Consider the following 19,569-nt stretch of genomic DNA (forward strand, 5'->3'; position numbering starts at 1 on the left):
ACAATGAAGGCCACTCCTCCCAAAAACGGTCTCTCACTTTTGGACGACTGAAGTTTTTATGTATGATGCACGATCCTCGCAGTACGTATGATGCACGATCCTCGCAGTAGATAGCGCTATTTATGCAACAGCGAAAATCAGACCTGAAAAAAATTAGGCCTGTACGGGACTCGGACCACTGACCTCTGCGATACTAGTGCAGCGCTCCACCAATTGAGCTAACAAGTCAACTGAGAGCAGGCCGTTAAGTTGATTCGTAATAAACCCGTGAAAGTGATAAATGAGATTCAATAAATACATGAGTTTTTATGAAGTTTTGAATTAACACCCGAGCGCTTATTCAAAGAAATATGGATTTCCTCTACGTTTCGTTTGAATTTTCTCGCTCAGACTCTCGATAGTTACGCACAAGCAGGGGCGGATCCAGGATTTTCTGAAAGGGGGGGTTGTACAGATGTCGGTGATTTAGAAGGGGCCGCAAGGCCCCTTCTAACTAGGGGGGGTCTGGGGGCATGCCCCCCCAGAAAAATTTGAAATCTAGAAGCTCGGAAATGCAATTTCCAGCATTCTGGGCATCAAAAGGCGTGTTGTTGTAGCCTGTATTTCAAGGTTGGAAAGAGTGTTTTTTTTGACGTTGTCTTCCGTTCTAGAATTCTTCCGTTGCTTTCTTGCATTACTTATTAGTTTAGTTCTAGTAGAAGAGAGACTAAGAATTACAAACTGTGAATAGACGGCTGAAAGAGGCATGACAGGCGGCAGTAAACCGCCGGTAACCGGCTTTTATTGAAACCCTTGCGGCGGCCCGTTTGTACATTATTGTAGTACACTTTTATCGCCAATGGCAGAAGGCGAGTGATGGCCCCATGCCTCTGGCGGGAGCTCTTAACAGTTCCAGTGTCATACCTGTCCCCCAAAAATATGATGTTTAGATTTTGTGAAGGCATGATATAAAATCTGGGATTAATCTTATTTCTCAGACAGAAATTAAAAAATAATAATGTATGATTGAACTGTCCAGCAGTTGTTGTCGTTTTTCTACTGCATTAGCATACCTCATTAATCAAACAACGAAGCCTGAAAAAGTCTTCTTGGATGGGCTTTTAGAAAAGCCTCGCAGATCTCGTCTACCTCGAATCTCTCAGGGTAATGCATCGCAATTACAGCAAGGTCTGAGAAGCGCTCTTCAGACATCGTTGATCTGGTGCAGGTCTTGATCCGTTTCATGAGCGAAAAGGACCGCTCAGCTTCCGCACTACTGATTGGTAGGGTGCATGCGATGAGTAGAAGACGATGGATGTTTGGAAAAGCATCCTCGTCACACGCGCCAAGTGCCAATAAAAGATTGTTTGGGAGGTCCTTCTCTGTTGACTGCCACATAGTTTGCCATCTTCGCAGCTCATTCCCAAGGGATTTGGGAAAAGGAAGGTCATTCTCCCAGAACAGCATGCCTTTTGTTGCTTCAGATAGCTCCATGGTGTTTTGAACTATGATTGAGGGAACAAGATAAAGCAAGTGGCGTGCGTGGCGGTCTTCGACAGAAAACCGGTCTTCCATTTGACTAATCAAGGAATGAAGGAGGGGAATAGCCACAGATTTTTTATAATGATCAATTGGACTAGAGCTGGGAATGTTTGAGCGGTTCCTCTGTATGCTTGTCTTCCTGGGTACGGCTTCCACGATTCCCAGTTTCTCGGCAAGGTTTAATACTTCTGTGTACCACACTTTAAAGTCGCTGTCAATGTTTTTTCTAGCAGACTTGATGTTTCCAATTACTTCATCAACCATCATGTATGCTTCATAAATATCTTGGTCCCGTTTCTGCAGCTTTGATGCAAGAGCTTTGACTTCATCAAGAATATTCTTGGTTGTAATGAAAACCACTACTGTCTGAAATGACGACAAAGAGGCTTTCAGTCCCTGGGCTTTTGTGATGGTATCCTTTTCCCAGTTCCAGCTTCCAGTAGATGATTTTAAATTCGGGTATTCGTGGGGGGCAACAATAGCATCAAGAAATGTGAGAAGAATCTCATACATTTCAAGAAAAACATCTAGACATGTGTGCCTTTCCACCCAGCGTGTCTTGCATAGACCTGGACGCTTGCTGTGAGAATTCTCAGGAAGGTATTCTTTCAGTGTCAACTCAAACAGCTGCTGTCGCTTCGGGCTGTTATTTAAAAAAAGATATGCTTCGTTAATCAGACCTATCAAATTTCGCACTTCTGCCAGTTTGCATGTTGCTGCGATGGAGAGGTTTAGGCAGTGAGCATAGCAGTGCGTGAAAAGAGCCAACGGACTGAACTCTTTTATCTTAGCCTGCACTCCTTCCTTTCCACTTGACATAACAGAAGCTCCATCATATGCCTGACCACGGATGTTGCTAGGATCCAAAGAAACAGATGGATCAGAGAGAGATTCCAAAATCTTCCTTGAAATCATGGTGGAATTTGTTCGTTGTAAGTGCATAAAACTAATCAGGCATTCTTTGACATGAGGATCGTTTGGCGAAGACTGGTCCACAAACCTCAGGCATAAAGATAAGATCTCCTGGTTTGAGTGTGGATCTGTACCCTCATCTGCTATAATCGTGAAAGGGAGGCCCTTATCCCTCAGCTCTGCTGTCAGCCTTTCCTTAATTTTTGATGAATACACGTGATTGACCTCATTCTGAATAGTTTTGCTGGTATATCTTGCTTGTCGGCTTGCTGACATGAGGTGCTTCTGAAGAGGCTCGTTTCCTTTCGCAAGTAATAGAAGTAGAGCAACAAAGTTTCCTCTGTTAGTTTCATAACTTGAAAAATCGACACGATCATCACGATGTCCTCTAAAGGACAGACTCTGCTTTGCTAGAAACTCAACAGCTAGAACAATCTGTCGTAGAATTTCTTTGTTCTCTGTGGCTTGATTGGCTTCGGCCGTCGCCAGCTGGGAATCTACTCTATACCTCTCAGGATTCTGAAAAGTTTGTTTGAAGAGGTCTGCCTGTTCAGTTACGTATCTATGCATCGCAGATTGCTCATGACAGTTGAGGATGCCATCCTTGCCAAGTGCCTTAGTGTAAGATTTCTGGTACGGTACTGTGACCAATACACCTGGTGTTGTACCCTTGGTAACTTTGTTAGGAAATAACATACAGTGACTACAAATCCCACCTTCAAGTATGTAGCTGTAGCAAAGCCATGGGAACTGTTTCAGCCATTTCGATTGAAAAGAAACTTTCCATGTCTTCTTTCCTTTGGTAACTTGATGAGAATGAAGTATATCAGACTCAGAAGGTTTGCAGTGTAATGTAAGGTATTGCATTCTTTTTTCATCTGTAATTTCGTGCGATAATCGCCTCAAAACATCCCAAGAGCCTGCAGCATCTTTGACAACAGTTCCCAAATCAATCTTTGTGCCTGTGGTTGAACCAGAAGTGGTAGGCACAGGACATTTTGCAGCTACATCTAAAATTTACAAAAAGAGTTTATTTGTATACATTCACAACTTTTAATAGGTTAGTCCTTTATCTATTTGCAATAACCTCAATAAAATTGACACACATGCATTAAATAAATACAATAGCCTGCTTTTATTGTACTTTACAGGTCACATGAAAAATGTCTTGGTTATATATACCTTCACTAAATGACAAACTATTTTCTATAACATAACACTGTTATGCCGCTATAGTATGTAACATGCTTTTACTCTTAGAGGCAGACAAAAGTAACGTCATATTCTTCCCCTAGAGCATCAATATATTCTTTATCTTCGGAACTGCAAGATATTTCAAAAAACTGAAGGCTGTTCAATTTTTGCAAAATCAGCCTTACGTCGTTTCTTTCAAGGCTTACACCAACCAGGCACAGAACATTCAATGAGCATAATGAGGAAGTAATAGTTGCCACTTGATTGGCAGTGAATCCTACTCTGTTGAGTGATAGTACTGTAAGATTTTGTAATTGCTCTAAAATAGCCGTGCAACAACAAGTATCTATTTTTCTACAGTCATTTAGGATTAAGGTTTCAAGAGGAGAAGAATTAGAGTCAGTCAATAGGAAATTAAGGGATGATATCGGTTGGCCACTTAAATCCAGATATCTCAAACGTTTAGAAAATCCCAGACTATCTCCTAACAATGTTTGAAGCCTCCTTTCTGATGTTGTTATTTCGATATATCTTATAGATAAATATCTGAACCCACTGGAGTGCGACATGAAATTAACAATTTGTTCTTCATTTAAATATTGCATGGGCCACTCATCAAGAAGTAGGCAACTCCACAGAATGTTATTGTTGTTTATAATGTGCCTCCACCTCTTTGAGACCAGGCACACTGTTTTAAGCAATTCTTTAAGGCAGAAGTTTTTAAACACCTCGACCAATACTTCATCGGGCAAAGCTGTGTACAAAACGAAATTATAATACTAGTCAGTTTTATTTGGAATTCACTAGACTTCTTGCAACGTTGGAATAAATACTTTTTGTTGGTGCTGGCCGATATAAGTTTACTTTTCGGATAAATAAAAATAAGAAATTCTACCTTCGATCCCAGACCCTCCAGCCTGATCGTCAGGGTTGCTGATTCTTGGCTGCTTGTTAGGAGGAGCACTTTCTGTGTTTATAATTATAATGACAGTTCACTTAGTGAAGTATAATAAATTATTTTCTTTGTCTCCGTTTTAAGAACAATTTTATTTCTGCTTACCTTCATTAATACCTTCATTATCTTCAGGCCTCGACTGGGCTGAACCTGCAAAATGTTTATTTATGTTCAAAAGACATGATTTTCTTGCCAGTCAGCTTTCAATATGGTGCACAATGTAAAATACACTTTGTATGAATTGCACGGTATGTCGAGGCTATCGCGTGTCGAAGCTATCGCGTGTCGAAGCTATCGGATGTCGAAGCTTTCTGTGTTTATAATTATAATGACAGTTCACGTAGTGAAGTATAATAAATTATTTTCTCTGTCTCCGTTTAAGAACAATTTTATTTCTGCTTACCTTCATTAATACCTTCATTATCTTCAGGCCTCGATTGGGCTGAACCTGCAAAATGTTTATTTATGTTCAAAAGACATGATTTTCTTGCCAGTCAGCTTTCAACTGGTGGACAATGAAAAATACACTTTGTATCTGTTGTATGAATTGCACGGTATGTCAAGGCTATCGGGTGTTGAAAGTAGTTATTATTGTTATTAAATATAATTAACCGTCTTTTAAAAAAAAAAAACACGAACTTACCTGATTTCTTCGCATAAAAATCGGTTATTTTCTTCATGACAGCTTCCAGTTCGTACGTTCTTCGACCTCAGCAACTGACTCAAACATTCGCTCGGTCCCAATCCCGCTCGTTTACGCTTGAATGAATTTCACCTGTGTTCCTATTATATATGACCCTGAGGACGTCACGCGATCCTAATAAGACTTTCTCCCAAGTAACTGATCCCCCACACTGACAGAAGTTGCGAAATGTATATTATCTTTTTAAATCCGCAAAAGCAGGTGAATGGTGGAAGTGAAACAACTTCGTAAAAGACAATTTTGTTCTTATTTTTTTTAAAGAAGAATTAAAAAAAATTAAAATGCTGCTCAAAGGGGGGGTTGCAACCCCCTCAACCCCTCCCCTGGATCCGCCCCTGACAAGACGGCTTTTTATCTTTAAAAAACAAGAAACGCGTCCAGTAGACTAATTTAAACTGAAGAAATTACTTTCCTTGACCCCATATGTTTAGGGACAGTCCCGTTGTAGATTTATAAACTTTATGTCGAACAATGTTTTACAAGCCTTTATTTGTGAATATTGCGTGAAGCTAACAATTTTCCAACAGTGAAAACTAGTCGTAAGCTCCAGCTTCTAACTAGACGGATATTCTGATGTTTTGTTAACTACCAAGGCAGTTGTGGCGAAGCTCGCGTTTTTCGTCGCAGTTTCCTATGAGAATTTTTTGCATCTCGGAACAGATTATTTCCGCCGACAAATATCTTTGCCAAATGGAGGCTATCGTTGATATAAAAACAGACAGCAAAAACGTTTGCTGATCAAGTAGTGTATATACTTGAAGTTGCATTTTGTTTTGGTAAGATACACGACCCTTACAGGCCTTTTGACTTCATAGTTCTATATGCAGGCATCTCAGAACTTTTGCAGAGTTAACAACATGGCGGCAAGAGGGTTGGTTGGCATCTCGGCAGCTCTTTACTTATTTCACCTTCTTTGCTTTATTTTGCCGGTAAACCGGCATAAAATATTTCGACATGGCAGTCTGTTTGGTGAAGAACCTTTGGAAGGATTAAACGAGCGCTGGAAAAGCGACTTCAAGCCAAAAATAGCTCAAACTGCGCTGAATGAGTTTGCAGCTCGAGCAGTCGATACGGCGGGCAACCATAAAGTCAAACTCTCAAAGCACACCACCTCTACTTTGGCCTATTGCCTATGCTTATCGCTACTCTTGTCCAGTGGCAATGTTGAGCGAAACCCTGGTCCAAAATCAACTTCTCAAAGTGGAAACTTCAAGTTGAGTACGGTAAAAGGCTTAAGAATTTGTAATTTGAATGTGCGAAGTCTTGTCAACAAGATGGATGAGATCCGAGTTTTTTGTGAGACCCACCTACCGCACGTTCTGTCCCTAAACGAAACTTGGCTAGATTCATCAATCAGTGACAGTGAAATTCAGCTTCCCGGCTACTCACTTGTACGAAGAGATAAAACCCGCCGAAATGGTGGTGTTCTCATTTACATTTCCTCGAACCTCAATTACAAAGTTATTCAAGAATTTGAAAATGATCAACCGGATATTCAATGCCTTTGGATGGAAATAACACCTCCAAAATCTAAAGGTTTTATTTTCTGTTCCTGCTACCGCCCACCGAATGCGGACAACGTTGCAACTTACGTTGAGGGCTTGAGAAATATGTTAACAGTAATGGCTGATCGGGAAAAGGAAATTGTCATTACCGGGGATCTGAATTTCGACCTGAAACAGTCGAATAAACCTGCATCTACGAAGCGCTTTATGAACATGGCGAAAGAGTTTAGTCTGCGGCAGATTATTGAAAATTTCACTCGCATAACTGAAAATTCAAAGACCCTGATCGATTTATTTTTTACCAGTCGTCCGGATCTACATGTCTCTGGGGTAATACCAGTTGGCTTTAGTGATCATTCCGCAACATATGCCGTCCGTAAATTACATCGTTTGAAACCGCCTCCCCCGAGGTTAATTGATACCCGGAATTTCAAGCGTTTTAATCGTGATGCTTTCATTGAAGATCTAAATAAAGTTCCATGGTCATTGACGGATTCCTTCGCAGATGTTGAGGACGCATGGGACTCATTTAAACACCTTTTTTGTGAAGTAGTTGACACCCATGCCCCAAGAATCCGCGTGCGAGTCAGGGGAAATAGGGTACCATGGCTGACACGTGAGGTGAGACATCTAATGAATGAGAGAGACCGCTTTCATAATCTGGCATTGAGGTCAAACAATGAGCTTCATTGGAGCTCTTACAAGCGCTTACGCAATGTTGTGACTTTGAAGCTCAGAAAAGAGAAAGAAAGATATTACAACGAACTGTTCCAGGAGACAAGAGGAGATTCCCGTGGGACCTGGAAAAACCTAAAACGGCTACTCGGAAATGGCTCAAAGAGTAGCAGCGCTACTGCTCGTACAGCTAATGAAGCAAAAGACAAGTGTAACACCTTCAATAGCTTCTTTGTCTCTTGTGCCGAAGATTTAAGGTCGATCCACCGATCAACCGCGCGATCCTTTTCCAAATGGCTACCGCAAATTGTCCGCCCAGAAAAATTTAATCTACGGAAGATCACCGTGACGGAAGTTAGAAAGGCTCTTAAAGATTTAAAACCGAAGAAAGCTACAGGTGTTGATGGTATTCCATCTCGTCTACTAAAAGACGGATCAGACGCCCTGGCCTATCCACTATCGCTCATTTTTAATTTAACTATCCAACAAAACGTTATTCCTGCAGAATGGAAAAAAGCGAAGGTGACCCCTTTACATAAATCAGGTTCAAAAGATGACCCAAGAAACTACCGCCCCATATCGGTATTACCAGTGGTATCTAAAGTCCTAGAGCGTTTAATCCACAAGCAGCTTGCAAGTTTTTTTGATGATCATAACTTGCTCTGTAAATTACAGTCCGGTTTTAGAAGAATGCACTCAACTGAGACGGCTGTAACTTATTTCGCCGACGAGATTCTCCTGAATATGGATAAGGGCCTTGTTACTGGTTCTGTGTTTATTGACCTGGCAAAAGCTTTCGACACAGTTGACCATGACATTTTGCTCAGAAAATTAGAGTACTATGGTATATGCGAGGAAAGCCTTCTATGGTTTAAGGACTACTTTACGGGAAGAAAGCAGTTCGTACAAATTGATTCTCATTCATCTGAAGAGCTTGCTATAACTTCTGGAGTGCCACAAGGGTCCATCCTCGGACCCCTGTTATTCATTGTCTACATTAATGATTTACCACGTTGTGTCAAACACTGTTCTGTAAATATGTACGCTGACGACACAGTTTTATATCTTGCTGGCCCAACAGTAGACAATTTAACTTTTTACTTTAATCAAGATCTTCAATGTCTATCTGAATGGCTACAAGACAACAATCTTGTTCTCAATGTTTCAAAAACTAAGTGTGTACTATTTACATCTCGAAGGCATAAAGAGCGCGATTGTATTTTAAATCTTAATCTTATCGGAAAGCTCATTTCTTGTGAAACTACTTTTAAATACCTAGGCGTGGTGTTCGACAATTTTATGACTTGGAAGGCTCACACAGACTATATGTGTAAAAAGGTGGCGTCAAGAGTTAGTATTCTGGGCCGCATTAGAAGTTTCGTCACAAAAGAGGCAGCAATACTTGTTCATAATACCTTAATTCTTCCCTTATTTGATTACTGTGACATTGCCTGGAGTAACCTTTTACAACAAGATATAGATCGACTACAGCGCTTACAAAATAGATCTGCACGGATTATTACACGTTGCTCTCGGTCATCTGAAGCAATAGATCAGCTGCAATGGCCGACTCTTTCTAGTAGACGCTATTACCACAAGGCTAAACTCGTTTTTCTCTGTCTCCACTCATTAGTTCCTGATTACTTTTCATCATATTTTACCAGATTTTTGAATATTCACAATTATTCCACGAGGCAAAGTCTGAGGCTATCCCTACCAAAAGTAAAACAGAATTTTGGGAGAAGGACCTTTCTTTTTACTGGCGCAGAAATTTTTAATAAACTTCCTTTAAACATTGTGAAGAGTGAAAACATTCAAACATTCTGTCGCCGAGCAAAACATTTCCTTTTACCGTAATTTTGATATTTTATTTACTATGTTATGTTTTGATTGTGTTTTTTAGCTTTGTAGTTTTAGGCTGTTGAAGTAGTTGTGAAATCTTAGTCATTGTATATATATATATATCTATTCTAGAAATTTGATGTAAATTATTTTCAATACAGGGCCCCTATGGATACCAGCCTTAGAGCTGAATGGGCTACCCTGTGTAAATAAAGTTTGCTTTGCTTTGCTTTGCATTTTGTTGAGTTCAGGATTTTATGAAAATAAATCAACCGATTAAATCATTTTTCTGCAGCAGCCGCGATGCTCGGTCGATAGCCTCCAGAAATGTCGTCCATACAATATTAATTATTTTATCTGGGGCCGTGGGAGGCTCTGTACTAGTTAGGGAAGTAAAGGCATCAGCTAGTGATAGCCTTTTCTTTTTAAATTATTCGAGAAATTTATTTATTTCGAACGAGCAACGTATGTGCATTTTCAGAATAAAATTGACTTGAGTCTAAAATGACATAGATTTTACTTCAAAGACTTCGAATTACCTTTCTTTAATTAATATGTCATAGTTTACCGGCATACTTCGAGTTTTTTAGTTGTAATCATTTTCGGCCTAAGGTTGTGCGTAAAAGGAAAACAGCTTTCAACTACTGATATTTTAATGGTAATTTTTTTTTTTGGCGACTGCCGTGAGGACGTGAAAGGAACATTTTGGATCAAAATATCCTCTGATCATTCAGTGCGAGGTGATTTATTTTTCTTCCCTACAGCGTTATTTCCTCAAATATGAGCCCACGTTCCGATAGGGGCCCACCCGAATAAGGGCCCATCCCCTTGGCCTTCTCGACTAAGCCTCGTTTTCACAAATAGTAAGGATACAAGAGAAATCCATTACTACTGTCACTTTATTCATAACGTTTTCAGTTTCAACAACAACATCATCAGTAGAGGAAAATAGTTTCCTTTCCGTAAAGTCCTCTCTAGTTATTGAATTTCTGTCTACTTGGATGTTGTAGCTTCTGCCTTTTAATTGAAGATTTGGTCAAAATGAAGCTACAGTTTGTTGAAAGGAAAATTAATGTAAGCCACCCCCCCCCCCAGCCTTAATTAAGCCCCCTCCCTCCAAAAAGGACCTCTCCCTTCTGGACGAAGTTTTGAACCTATGCCCGCGCGCTTATTCGAAGAAATATGGTATGTTTGAAAATATTCATGAAATTTGTTGTTGACTCTGGTATTTGCGTCAATTGAAGGTGCGAGAGGACCGATAAATTTCCTGTACGTTTCGTTTCAATATTCTCCCTCCAGACTCTCAATAGATACGCACCAGTCTTCTCAGTTTATCATTAAAACGAGAAACGCGTGCAGTAACCTTATTTAAACAGAAGAGATTACTTTTCTTGACCCCATTTGTTTAGAAAAAGTCCCGTTGCAGATTTATGAACTTAATGTTGAACAATGTTTGTTGTTTTCAGAAGCCTTTATTTGTGAATATTGCGTTATGCTGACAATTTTCTTACCATGAAGCTTGATGAAAACTACCCGTACACTTCAACACCTCATAGTACCTTCAATACTTTGGCTTTAATACATGTTTGATATTTTTACCTCTCCTGCCGCTTTGGTTTGTTTTATTTCACATTTCCTAAAGTTCTCATCTCTGCAGTGTTTCTGTTGGTGTTCCGTTTTCACTTGACTTCTCTATAATAAGATCACAGGGAGCCCACACAAGCGGCGTGTCTGGTCGTTTGTTCGAATAATAAAGAAATGTATGGAAGAACATTGAAGAGTCGTAATATCGTAAACTTATATCAAGGAATGTCTATGTTAAGGCTCAAAATAAATGTAAACCTACCTCACTCACTGTGTATTGTCGTTTCTGTGGTTCTAAATGGCGAACCAACACTCGAATCCCGGCCGGACCAACACTCAAGGTCTTAAAATAATTGAGAAGAATTTTCTACCTTTCTATAACATCAGGAAATGGTTAGATATTCCAGTCTTCTCGGATAGGGACGAATAAATGGAGGTCCCGTCTCCTGCAGGGTTGGGGTCGGAGACGTTAATTTCCCACACACGAGATTACTGTGTGATGGATGTCCTCCCCTGGGGTAGGATGGGTGGGAAGGTGAGATCGATAGACTGAAGCGGCTGCCAGAGGCGCCTGATATGCTGACGTCTGTTCTCAACCTTTGCACTGCACCCGTAATTCAGCCTCTGGGCTGCAAGTGGTCAGATATAAACTATATTCATATTCATTTGAGCGATTTGGTAGATTTTGCGTTGAGTGTTAGTTTACTGTATAAGAAGGAGACATATATACAGTAAGTTAACACTCAACGCAAAATCTACCAAATCGCTCAAATTCGCCATTTACAACCACCGAAACGACAAAAAAGTCTGCATTTCACACATTTTACACTTGTTTGGGAAGGTTGTAGTCGATATTGTCCGAAAATATACCGACTAAGTATGTTGTAGAAGGATGTAGCAACGTGCGAAATTTACAAGAGGGTATCGCGCTTCATACATTCCTCATACAACACGCCTAGTCGGCATATTTCGGACAATATAGATGACAACCTTTCCCAAACAAGTGAAAATGTGTGAAATGCAGACTTTCGTGTTTTCGATTTGACTTCACATTACCCGCTAGAGCCATTCCTCTTTAAACTCGGTCGTGGGGCAGGATGGCGGCCGATTTTCCGTATTTTGACTAGCCACAGAAAATTAAAGATTTGAAGAAATTAAAAAAATTTTTCACAGATATACTCCAAAAAATAAGCTTATTTCGTTAAGCGAAAAAAATTTTGGGTTTAGGTGCACTTTAAATCTACAATAGATTCAGCAGTATTGCGCCGAATTACGTGGCTTGTAGTCGTTCCCGGGAACTTAGCTGAGGCTGGTTTCGGTCGATGTTATTTAGTGTGGACACGCCACCAAATACTATCTAACATCTACCGAAACCCAACCAGATCTCTGCAGTGGTTCTGAAAAAAAAATTAAATAAAAAATTTAAAAAAACTCTAAATAAAATAAATCGAGCAAGAGTGTGTGAAGCTCGCTGGTAAGTCACCAAATTTGGCCTTAACTTGGGTGACTGTTGTGTTGAAGCAGAAAACAAACTGGTTTCTAGCATCACACACAAGACTCTTGAGGAACTGAGACTGTTGGACTTAAGATTGACTCCAGCAACAGCTGCGACACTCGGTCGATCACTTCCTGAAATGTCGTCTCTAACGGAATTCTGTCTAGAAGGGAGGAAGGGGAGCACTGTACAAGTGGAGGACATGAAGGCACTTTTTGGAGGATTTAACAAAACATTTCCGTCTTTAGAGCGTCTCGTGTTCTAAATAATAGATAAAAAAAGCGCTTATTGATGTAATAGCAACATTCAATTAAATGTTTACTCATATCATAATGCAATTGATAATTATGCTGAGCCCAATTATGTAGAAAAAAACTCTTTCAAATGAATTTAACCAAGATGTTTTCAAGTATTCCACTTTTATTCCAATTACTTGTAACGTTAACTTGTTGCAAAAAAAAATTCAGCTCTCATAAAATGGGTATCATTGGTCTTGAAAAATTAATTTGACTCAACTAATGAATTTTCCTTGTTGTTTTCTTTCATATCCTGCCACTGACATGTGAATGATCACAAATTCTGCAGTGAAAGTTTTTTAGTCAGAAGACATCAAAAAACTCATCGGGATGATTGTCTCTGATTCTGGAAAAAGATGACTTGTCATTGGGATAGCCATCAACAAAGTTGTCACTCCAGTTTTACGAGATGTTGTCAAACAAAGAATGGACACTCATTACACAAACCTGGAGACATAATGCAGAGGTCTGACCACACCCTGTACCCTGGCGATGCTGACTTGTCATCAGGTTAACACTGATCCCAACCTGGGAAGATTGAAATTTCAGAATATCAACAACAATCTGATGAACCATGGCAATCATACCAGCTTGTACAACCACACTGTGAACAATTCAGTAGACCTGGCCAAGTTGTATTTGCGGGACAAACATCTTGCTGAGCTTTCAGCCTTTGATTAGTCACTGGACATGACTGCTATCCTTCAACTGTTGCAGTTTAGTAACTACCATCCAGCTGCTATTTTTCCTGTTGCTATTCAAACATCAGCTGATTATGTCAGGAAAGATGTGAGGAACAAGTGGGGCCATTTTGATGTGACAGAATGGACGGAAGCTTTCTTCAATGATTGCCTCTCAAAGCTGGAGACCCTGGTAAGAAGTCTGGGGCTGACTGGTGGTATGGAGAAGAACACATTGGATCAATTATCTGATTGGCGAGGGAAAGGTATGATTACCTATGTTTTATCCGTTTCTTTTTTTTTCATATGCTAAATATTATAATATCTCACATGTCAACTAAAACAAATTGTTCTGTCTCCTCATCTGTTTGCGAGGGTGTGCCCTTGGAACATCAATTTATATGTCATCAAGTGTCTAATATTGCGCTTCTTCAGTAGTACACTTATGAGGTGCAGTGATTATGATGAAATTGCAAGCCTCCAAATTTTCTCAATTTGTCCGATTGCTTGTTTCTTTGTAGGTTGCCAGCTGTCTATGGGTCACGCTGTGGACAATGATCTTCTTTCTCTGGTAAAAACAGAAGGGAATGATATCATCAAGGACTTGACTTTGCAGAGCGCTCAGCTTTTCCAAGTCCAGAAAACAGGTGCTGTCCTTAAAGTAAGGCTAGATGATGACGAAGCCACCAGGAAAAAAGAGATGAAACTTATCCTGGGAAGACTTACGGTCATTGAAAAAAACCTCGGAGAGGAATTCTTGAGAAGAATTCAAGGAGTGGAAGAAAAAGTGGAGCAACTTGAGCAAAGAGCGACCAGGACGGATCAGAAAGTGGACCAACTGGGGCAAGGTATCGGCGACAGAATGAACCAATCAGAACTTAGAGTGGAGAGTGAGAAACCAGGTAAGTCATACTGAGATTACAGAAGGTCAATGTGCATTTGACCGTCGTCCGTGCACGGGCATGGGGAATTTAGAACTTGCCTGGCCGAGGTGAATATTTTGAATTGGAAGTGTTTCATCTTTCCAGCAGAATTAAAGTGTTAGATACTTAGGTATGCAGGTGTTAAAAGGGTAAAGAGCTTACTATTGCAAGCAAATGGCTAAGAAGAAGGGGTCTACAAAATCTATGTCTTCAAGCTCGGTCGAATGTGTAGATAGTCACGGTCGCTGATTTTTCCTTTTACAAAACAATTCGCCATCAAATCCAGTACTTGGCAAACGCATTTAAACTCTATACTGGCCTTTAGGTACGGGTCTAAAGAGTTACTGATGTTTATTTTTGTTTTATTCTGATGTTGACCCTTTCCCGAAACCACCGAATGAAAACCCCCTCACACATTCCTCACCACCTCCTATAAGGGGAGGGGGGTGGTGAGGGGAGTGTTCAGGCTTTAAATTCATAGACGGAGATTCTCTTTAAGTTCAGTGCTGTGGAGATTTGCTGAGCATCAGGGTTTTCATGCGGTGGTTTCGGGAAAGGGTCAACATCAGAATAAAACAAAAATAAACATCATTGATTCTTTCAACCATCGGCAAGGGGTCTTACACGCTCTGTAAATAAAACAGATAACCTTTTTTTCTGACATTTTGTTCTTGGTTAGAACCTAGAAGAAAACATGTTTTGGCCAATTCAAAAGATAAGTGTTCACCATAGAATGCTTTCTTTTAACTTTTGGTTCGATGTCTTGTGGATTGAGAGATGTCTTTTAAACATTGTGTGAAGTCTTTCTTTAGTTGTAATTTTCATTTGAGCCATAAGAGAAATATGTGATCATGGTTGTCAGGCGAATTTCAAACGGTAACTTCCACCACCGTTAATAGATGGCATCAACGTTTGCTTGTAGTGTCTTTCCTGGAGCCTCTGTCGCCTTTATGCAGCAGAACGATTGCTGGTCAAGGGCGTGATGACTCTAAGGACGAGACTGATTTGATTCTATGAACATTTACCGGTGCAACTAAAGAGAAAGAAGTTAAAAGGGAGGGAAAAAAAAGAAACGCAAACTTTAGGGAGTAGTTCAGTGAAGCTCCATATTTCTCCAAAAAACGATACTTTCTCAGTAACCTGTAGATCATTACCAACACCATCATCTAAACATGTGAATGCCGTAATTTAGAATGATTACTGTAAATTCACATGTTACTGCCAGTTCGATGATTTTGAATACTTGAAATTATCGTTGTATGGGTTTTGTAGCTATTAGTTGCAAACATTAAGTTTGTTTCAAACTTCTTTGTTTGTCTGTTTGGGTGAACGAGTCATTCAGTAAACTCAGCTGCCAACTACTGCCAGCTAATAATTCTGAAACTGAATGTTTACATGAAAATGTCAACGATTCTATTTGTTTTCTCCAAACAGAAGTACTTCTCTTTGATGTTCAAATTTGTCGAAGTAAACTTGCAGAGCATTACAAAAGAACTGCCACGGTGCCCACCTCTGTGTGGTCCAAAAAATCTGCCGTGAACATTCACCAGATCTACACTCGACTGTCCTGGGTGAAAGAGGAACAACCCCCAGATGGGTCATCACGGGTTGAACTGAATCACTACACTGATGTTCTCGCTGAAAACAAGAACGGATTACCGTCAAACAGGATACTCGTGCAAGGGCAGATTGGAATCGGGAAGAGCACGTTTGTGAAGAAACTGGCTATGGACTGGGCTGAACTTGACGAAAACCGGTTGACAGATGAACAGAGAGCTATCCTGAAGAAGTTCGAGCTTGCTGTTGTTATTGATCTCAAAAAAGTATCCAAACACCAAAGCCTCAGAGATGTCATAAGAGCGTCTCATATTTTTGCTGAGGAGGACACAGCCATGAAAGACGGCCCACTGAGTTATATCACCCAAAACCAAGACAAAGTTCTCCTGGTGTTTGATGGTTACGACGAGTATCATTATGCCTGGAACTCTGAAATATTTGAGATATTCAGAGGAAATAAACTGAGAAACTGTTGTGTGTTGATAACAACTCGAATTTCCAAAGCTGACGAGCTGAAAGAATTTCAGAACGCGCATGCTGAGATCACTGGTTTCAGTGAAAAGGATAGAAATTAATGCCTTTTATGATGAGAATGCTTGGAGACAAAACACAAGCACAAGAGTTATTGGTGCATCTCTACAAGCAAGACCTGGAAGATCTGGCAAGAGTTCCACTACTTCTACTTTTCTTTTGCACTTCGTGGAAAAAGGGAAAGTTACAAAGGTTTCCTGACTCCAAAACAAAATTGCACGTAGCGATAGTCCAGTACATTTTGGATCATAATGAAGGGAAGTGTACTTCTTCTAACTTTCGCAAAGTTGAAGATTTCAAAGAGATTCTGGTTGAAATCGGAAAGGTGGCTTTAGAATGTCTGTTGAATGACGATCATGTATTCGAGTACGATCAACGGTTCCTTGCCATCCTTTGTGAAGAAAGTCGGATTATGGGCTTACTTCAAGTCAATGAGTATGCAGAAAATATTCGACCAGCAGGAATGGTATCGTTTATTCACAAGAGCATACAAGAGTTCTTAGCAGCGTGGTATATCACCTACCGATGTGTCCCTGAAGGAAATCTCGGGGAAATTAACGACCGCACTCAAACCTTGGACTAGCGCTGCTCTTTGGAAAATGTCTTTAAGCTCATTTGCGGTTTGTCAGATGGTGGATCAGTAAAAGCTTTTGAACGCTTGACACGAGTAAGAGTATGTGACTCAGAGCTGAATTTTTCAAGGACAATACCTGATGAACAAAGCGAGACAGACGTGACACTTTGTGACGTCACTGACCAGCATAGAAGGTTCTTTAATCTTGTTTACGAATCCTTTAATGAAGTTGAATCAAAAACTGAACTTTTTAGACTTTTCTTAAATTGCTCCGAGAGGATCATTTTTCTTCCGCCGTATGGAAGATCAATTAGTGACACTGTGCCGGAACGGAAAATTTTAAATGAAGTTTCAATTCGTGGTGTGGTGTTCTATGATCGCTGGTGTTAAGACAAAATGACCGCGCTCTACGAGTCGCTTGATTTTCTCGATTGCTTACGTATTCCGCTAAAAATAACTGAGAATTCAGCGGCTGTTTCAGTTGAAGAACTTTTGAAGTAATTCGAAGCAGTCAAATGTAACTCTTGTGAATTCCGTTGCATCCTTCATTTCGACAGTAGTCACTCACTGTTTTACTTCACTAAACTGCGACTGTGGTGTGATGACCATGCTAAAATGTTCACTGAGAATTTTACTCCATCTCATTCCACAAGTTTGTGTCCAGAGCCGTCATCTCTGAAATTCCCTAGATATCTAAACATTGGTCCAGAGGTTGACGAGGAAATATTCCGCTGTTTTCGTACAATAATTAGAGATTGTAAGTATTTGGAAAGCATTGTAATGTGTCAGTTGAATGAGAGCGTTTTGGAATGCCTGGAACAAATAACAAATCCTCTTACGTGTCGGTTGGTGCTTGGAAGCGTTATCCGTTTCCATTCGTTGACATCTTCTGAAGTATTGAAACTCGCCAGTTTGTTGCCACGGTTCAACAACCTCATCAAATTTTGCCTTAACTTTTATGACTGCTGTGCTGAAGCAGAAAACAAACTGGTTTGTAGCATCACACACGAGACTCTTCAGGAACTGACACTGTTGAACTTGAGAATGACACCAGCAATAGCCGCGGCACTTGGTCGGTCACTTCCTGAAATGTCGTCTCTTGAGAAACTCTGTTAATAGAGAGGAAGGAGAGCATCGTACAAGTGGAGGACATACGGGCACTATTTGGAGAATTATTCTACAATATTTGGAGAATTATTCTCAAAGTTTATCGAGAGTTCAGCATGCAGGCATATTTTTTTTTTCGCATTTTGTTGTGTTCAGGATCTTGTGAAAAGAGTTTAACAGATTTTACAATTTTTTCTGTAAAGGTCACGGTGCTCTGTCGATAGCTTCCAGAAATGTCTTCCTTATATAGAATTACTTATTTATCAGGGATGGTGGGAGGTTCTCTACAAGTTAGGGAAGTAAAGACATCAGTTAGTGATAGCTTTTTCTATGTAATGTATTCGAGATTAAGCTTTATTTTTTGTACGAGCAACGCATGTACATTTTCAGAATGACAATGATTGACCCGAGTATAAAAAATGACAAAGATTTAACTTCAAAGACTTAGAGTCACCATCATTTATAAAGATATCATAGTTTACCGGCATATTTCGATTTTTTAGTTCTAATCATTTTCGGGTTTAAGGTCGTGCAGCCGATATTTTTACCTTTGCATTGCTAATATTTCAATGGTCATTTTTTTGCGACGGCCGTAAGGAAGTTAAAACGACGTAAAGGATGAAAATATGCTAAGATCATTCAGTGGGAAGTGATTTATTTTTATTCCTTATTACATTAATTTTGAAATCACTGGTGGTCCCTGTAATCTGATTGGTCCTAACTGGTGTGATTTATTCCCAAATCGCACCATTTTTTGCTCTAAATCGCACATTTTACGCTTGACTGAGTTTTTGACACATGATGTCAAAGTCTTTCTGTTTTACATACAAAATAAGATGTAAACGCGTTTTTGGTTCCACTTTTTATTTAAAATCCGGCTCAGTACTGCATCAGTAAAATATTTGAATTGACCAAGTCCTGTATTTGGGCGATTTCAAAATGGATGTAATAAAGTGGTAATTGAACCTCGTGTCAGGCAATTTTGGTCTGAAATCATACTTGTGATTTCAACTGATTGAACTCATGCTGCGCGCTCGTTCGATTTTGAAATCACGCGTATGATTTCAGCCCAAATTGCACTCTACTCTGTTTAATTACCATTATTTATTATTCCCTGTAAATAGCTAGGATACAAGAAAAATCTGTTTCTATTACCACTTTATTTATAATGTTTTAATTGAATTGAATTGAATTGAATCTTTATTAAGGTAGAAGATAAATAATCACATATCCTATGTTACAACATTAAAAGAAACTATATATATAAATTAAAGAGAAAGTCAAGATAAAAATTATAAGACTAGATTATGTTTAAAAATTAAGCGGTTGACAAACGTGTTTTTGAACCTATCAGTGTTTATTTTAGGATGGTGACTTGTCTCTTTCCTCAGATTGTACTTGGTTGATTTCTTTTTTGGCATTATAGCTCTTAAAGGGTGTATTGTATTATTAAAAACATTCTTGAAGATACGTGTGTCTTGTTGCTCTAACAATTCATAGACATTAATGTGGTCG

The 19,569-nt window shown here is 39.6% G+C and overlaps 2 protein-coding genes and 2 pseudogenes across 6 annotated transcripts in view; 3 read left to right on the plus strand and 1 right to left on the minus strand.

Annotated features, from left to right (window-relative positions):
* LOC148736155 (uncharacterized) overlaps positions 1–19,569 on the plus strand; it is a 165,913-nt pseudogene that overhangs the window by 34,596 nt on the left and 111,748 nt on the right. The window lies entirely within an intron of this gene.
* Positions 1–19,569, plus strand: part of LOC111328963 (uncharacterized) — a 63,100-nt gene that overhangs the window by 14,565 nt on the left and 28,966 nt on the right. The window lies entirely within an intron of this gene.
* Positions 884–5,622, minus strand: LOC148736159 (52 kDa repressor of the inhibitor of the protein kinase-like). 4 transcript variants are annotated; one of them, XM_088752351.1, is made up of 5 exons: positions 5,226–5,622; positions 4,986–5,030; positions 4,688–4,732; positions 4,523–4,594; positions 884–3,443 (listed from the first exon to the last, which is right to left on the minus strand). In XM_088752351.1, the coding sequence occupies exons 1-5, from the start codon at positions 5,260–5,262 to the stop codon at positions 1,057–1,059; spliced, it is 2,586 nt and encodes an 861-aa protein (XP_088608477.1). In that variant the 5' UTR covers positions 5,263–5,622; the 3' UTR covers positions 884–1,056. The 4 variants fall into 4 exon arrangements, with proteins under 4 accessions (XP_088608477.1, XP_088608478.1, XP_088608480.1 ...); XM_088752353.1 differs by lacking the exon at positions 884–3,443 and adding an exon at positions 3,545–4,381; XM_088752352.1 differs by lacking the exon at positions 4,986–5,030.
* Positions 12,315–19,520, plus strand: LOC148736160 (uncharacterized; annotated as a pseudogene).

Source organism: Stylophora pistillata, chromosome 3 (genome assembly GCF_964205215.1).
Source record: "Stylophora pistillata chromosome 3, jaStyPist1.2, whole genome shotgun sequence".
Lineage (NCBI taxonomy): Eukaryota > Metazoa > Cnidaria > Anthozoa > Scleractinia > Pocilloporidae > Stylophora > Stylophora pistillata.

Coding starts and splice junctions, on each gene's coding strand:
- LOC148736159 (XM_088752351.1), bottom strand. CDS start 5,262: ATGAAGAAAATAACCGATTTTTATGCGAAGAAATCAG. Junction 4,595..4,687: donor TAATGAAGGTATTAATGAAG/GTAAGCAGAAAT, acceptor TTATAAACACAG/AAAGTGCTCCTCCTAACAAG. Junction 3,444..4,522: donor TGGAGGGTCTGGGATCGAAG/GTAGAATTTCTT, acceptor TGTAAATTTTAG/ATGTAGCTGCAAAATGTCCT.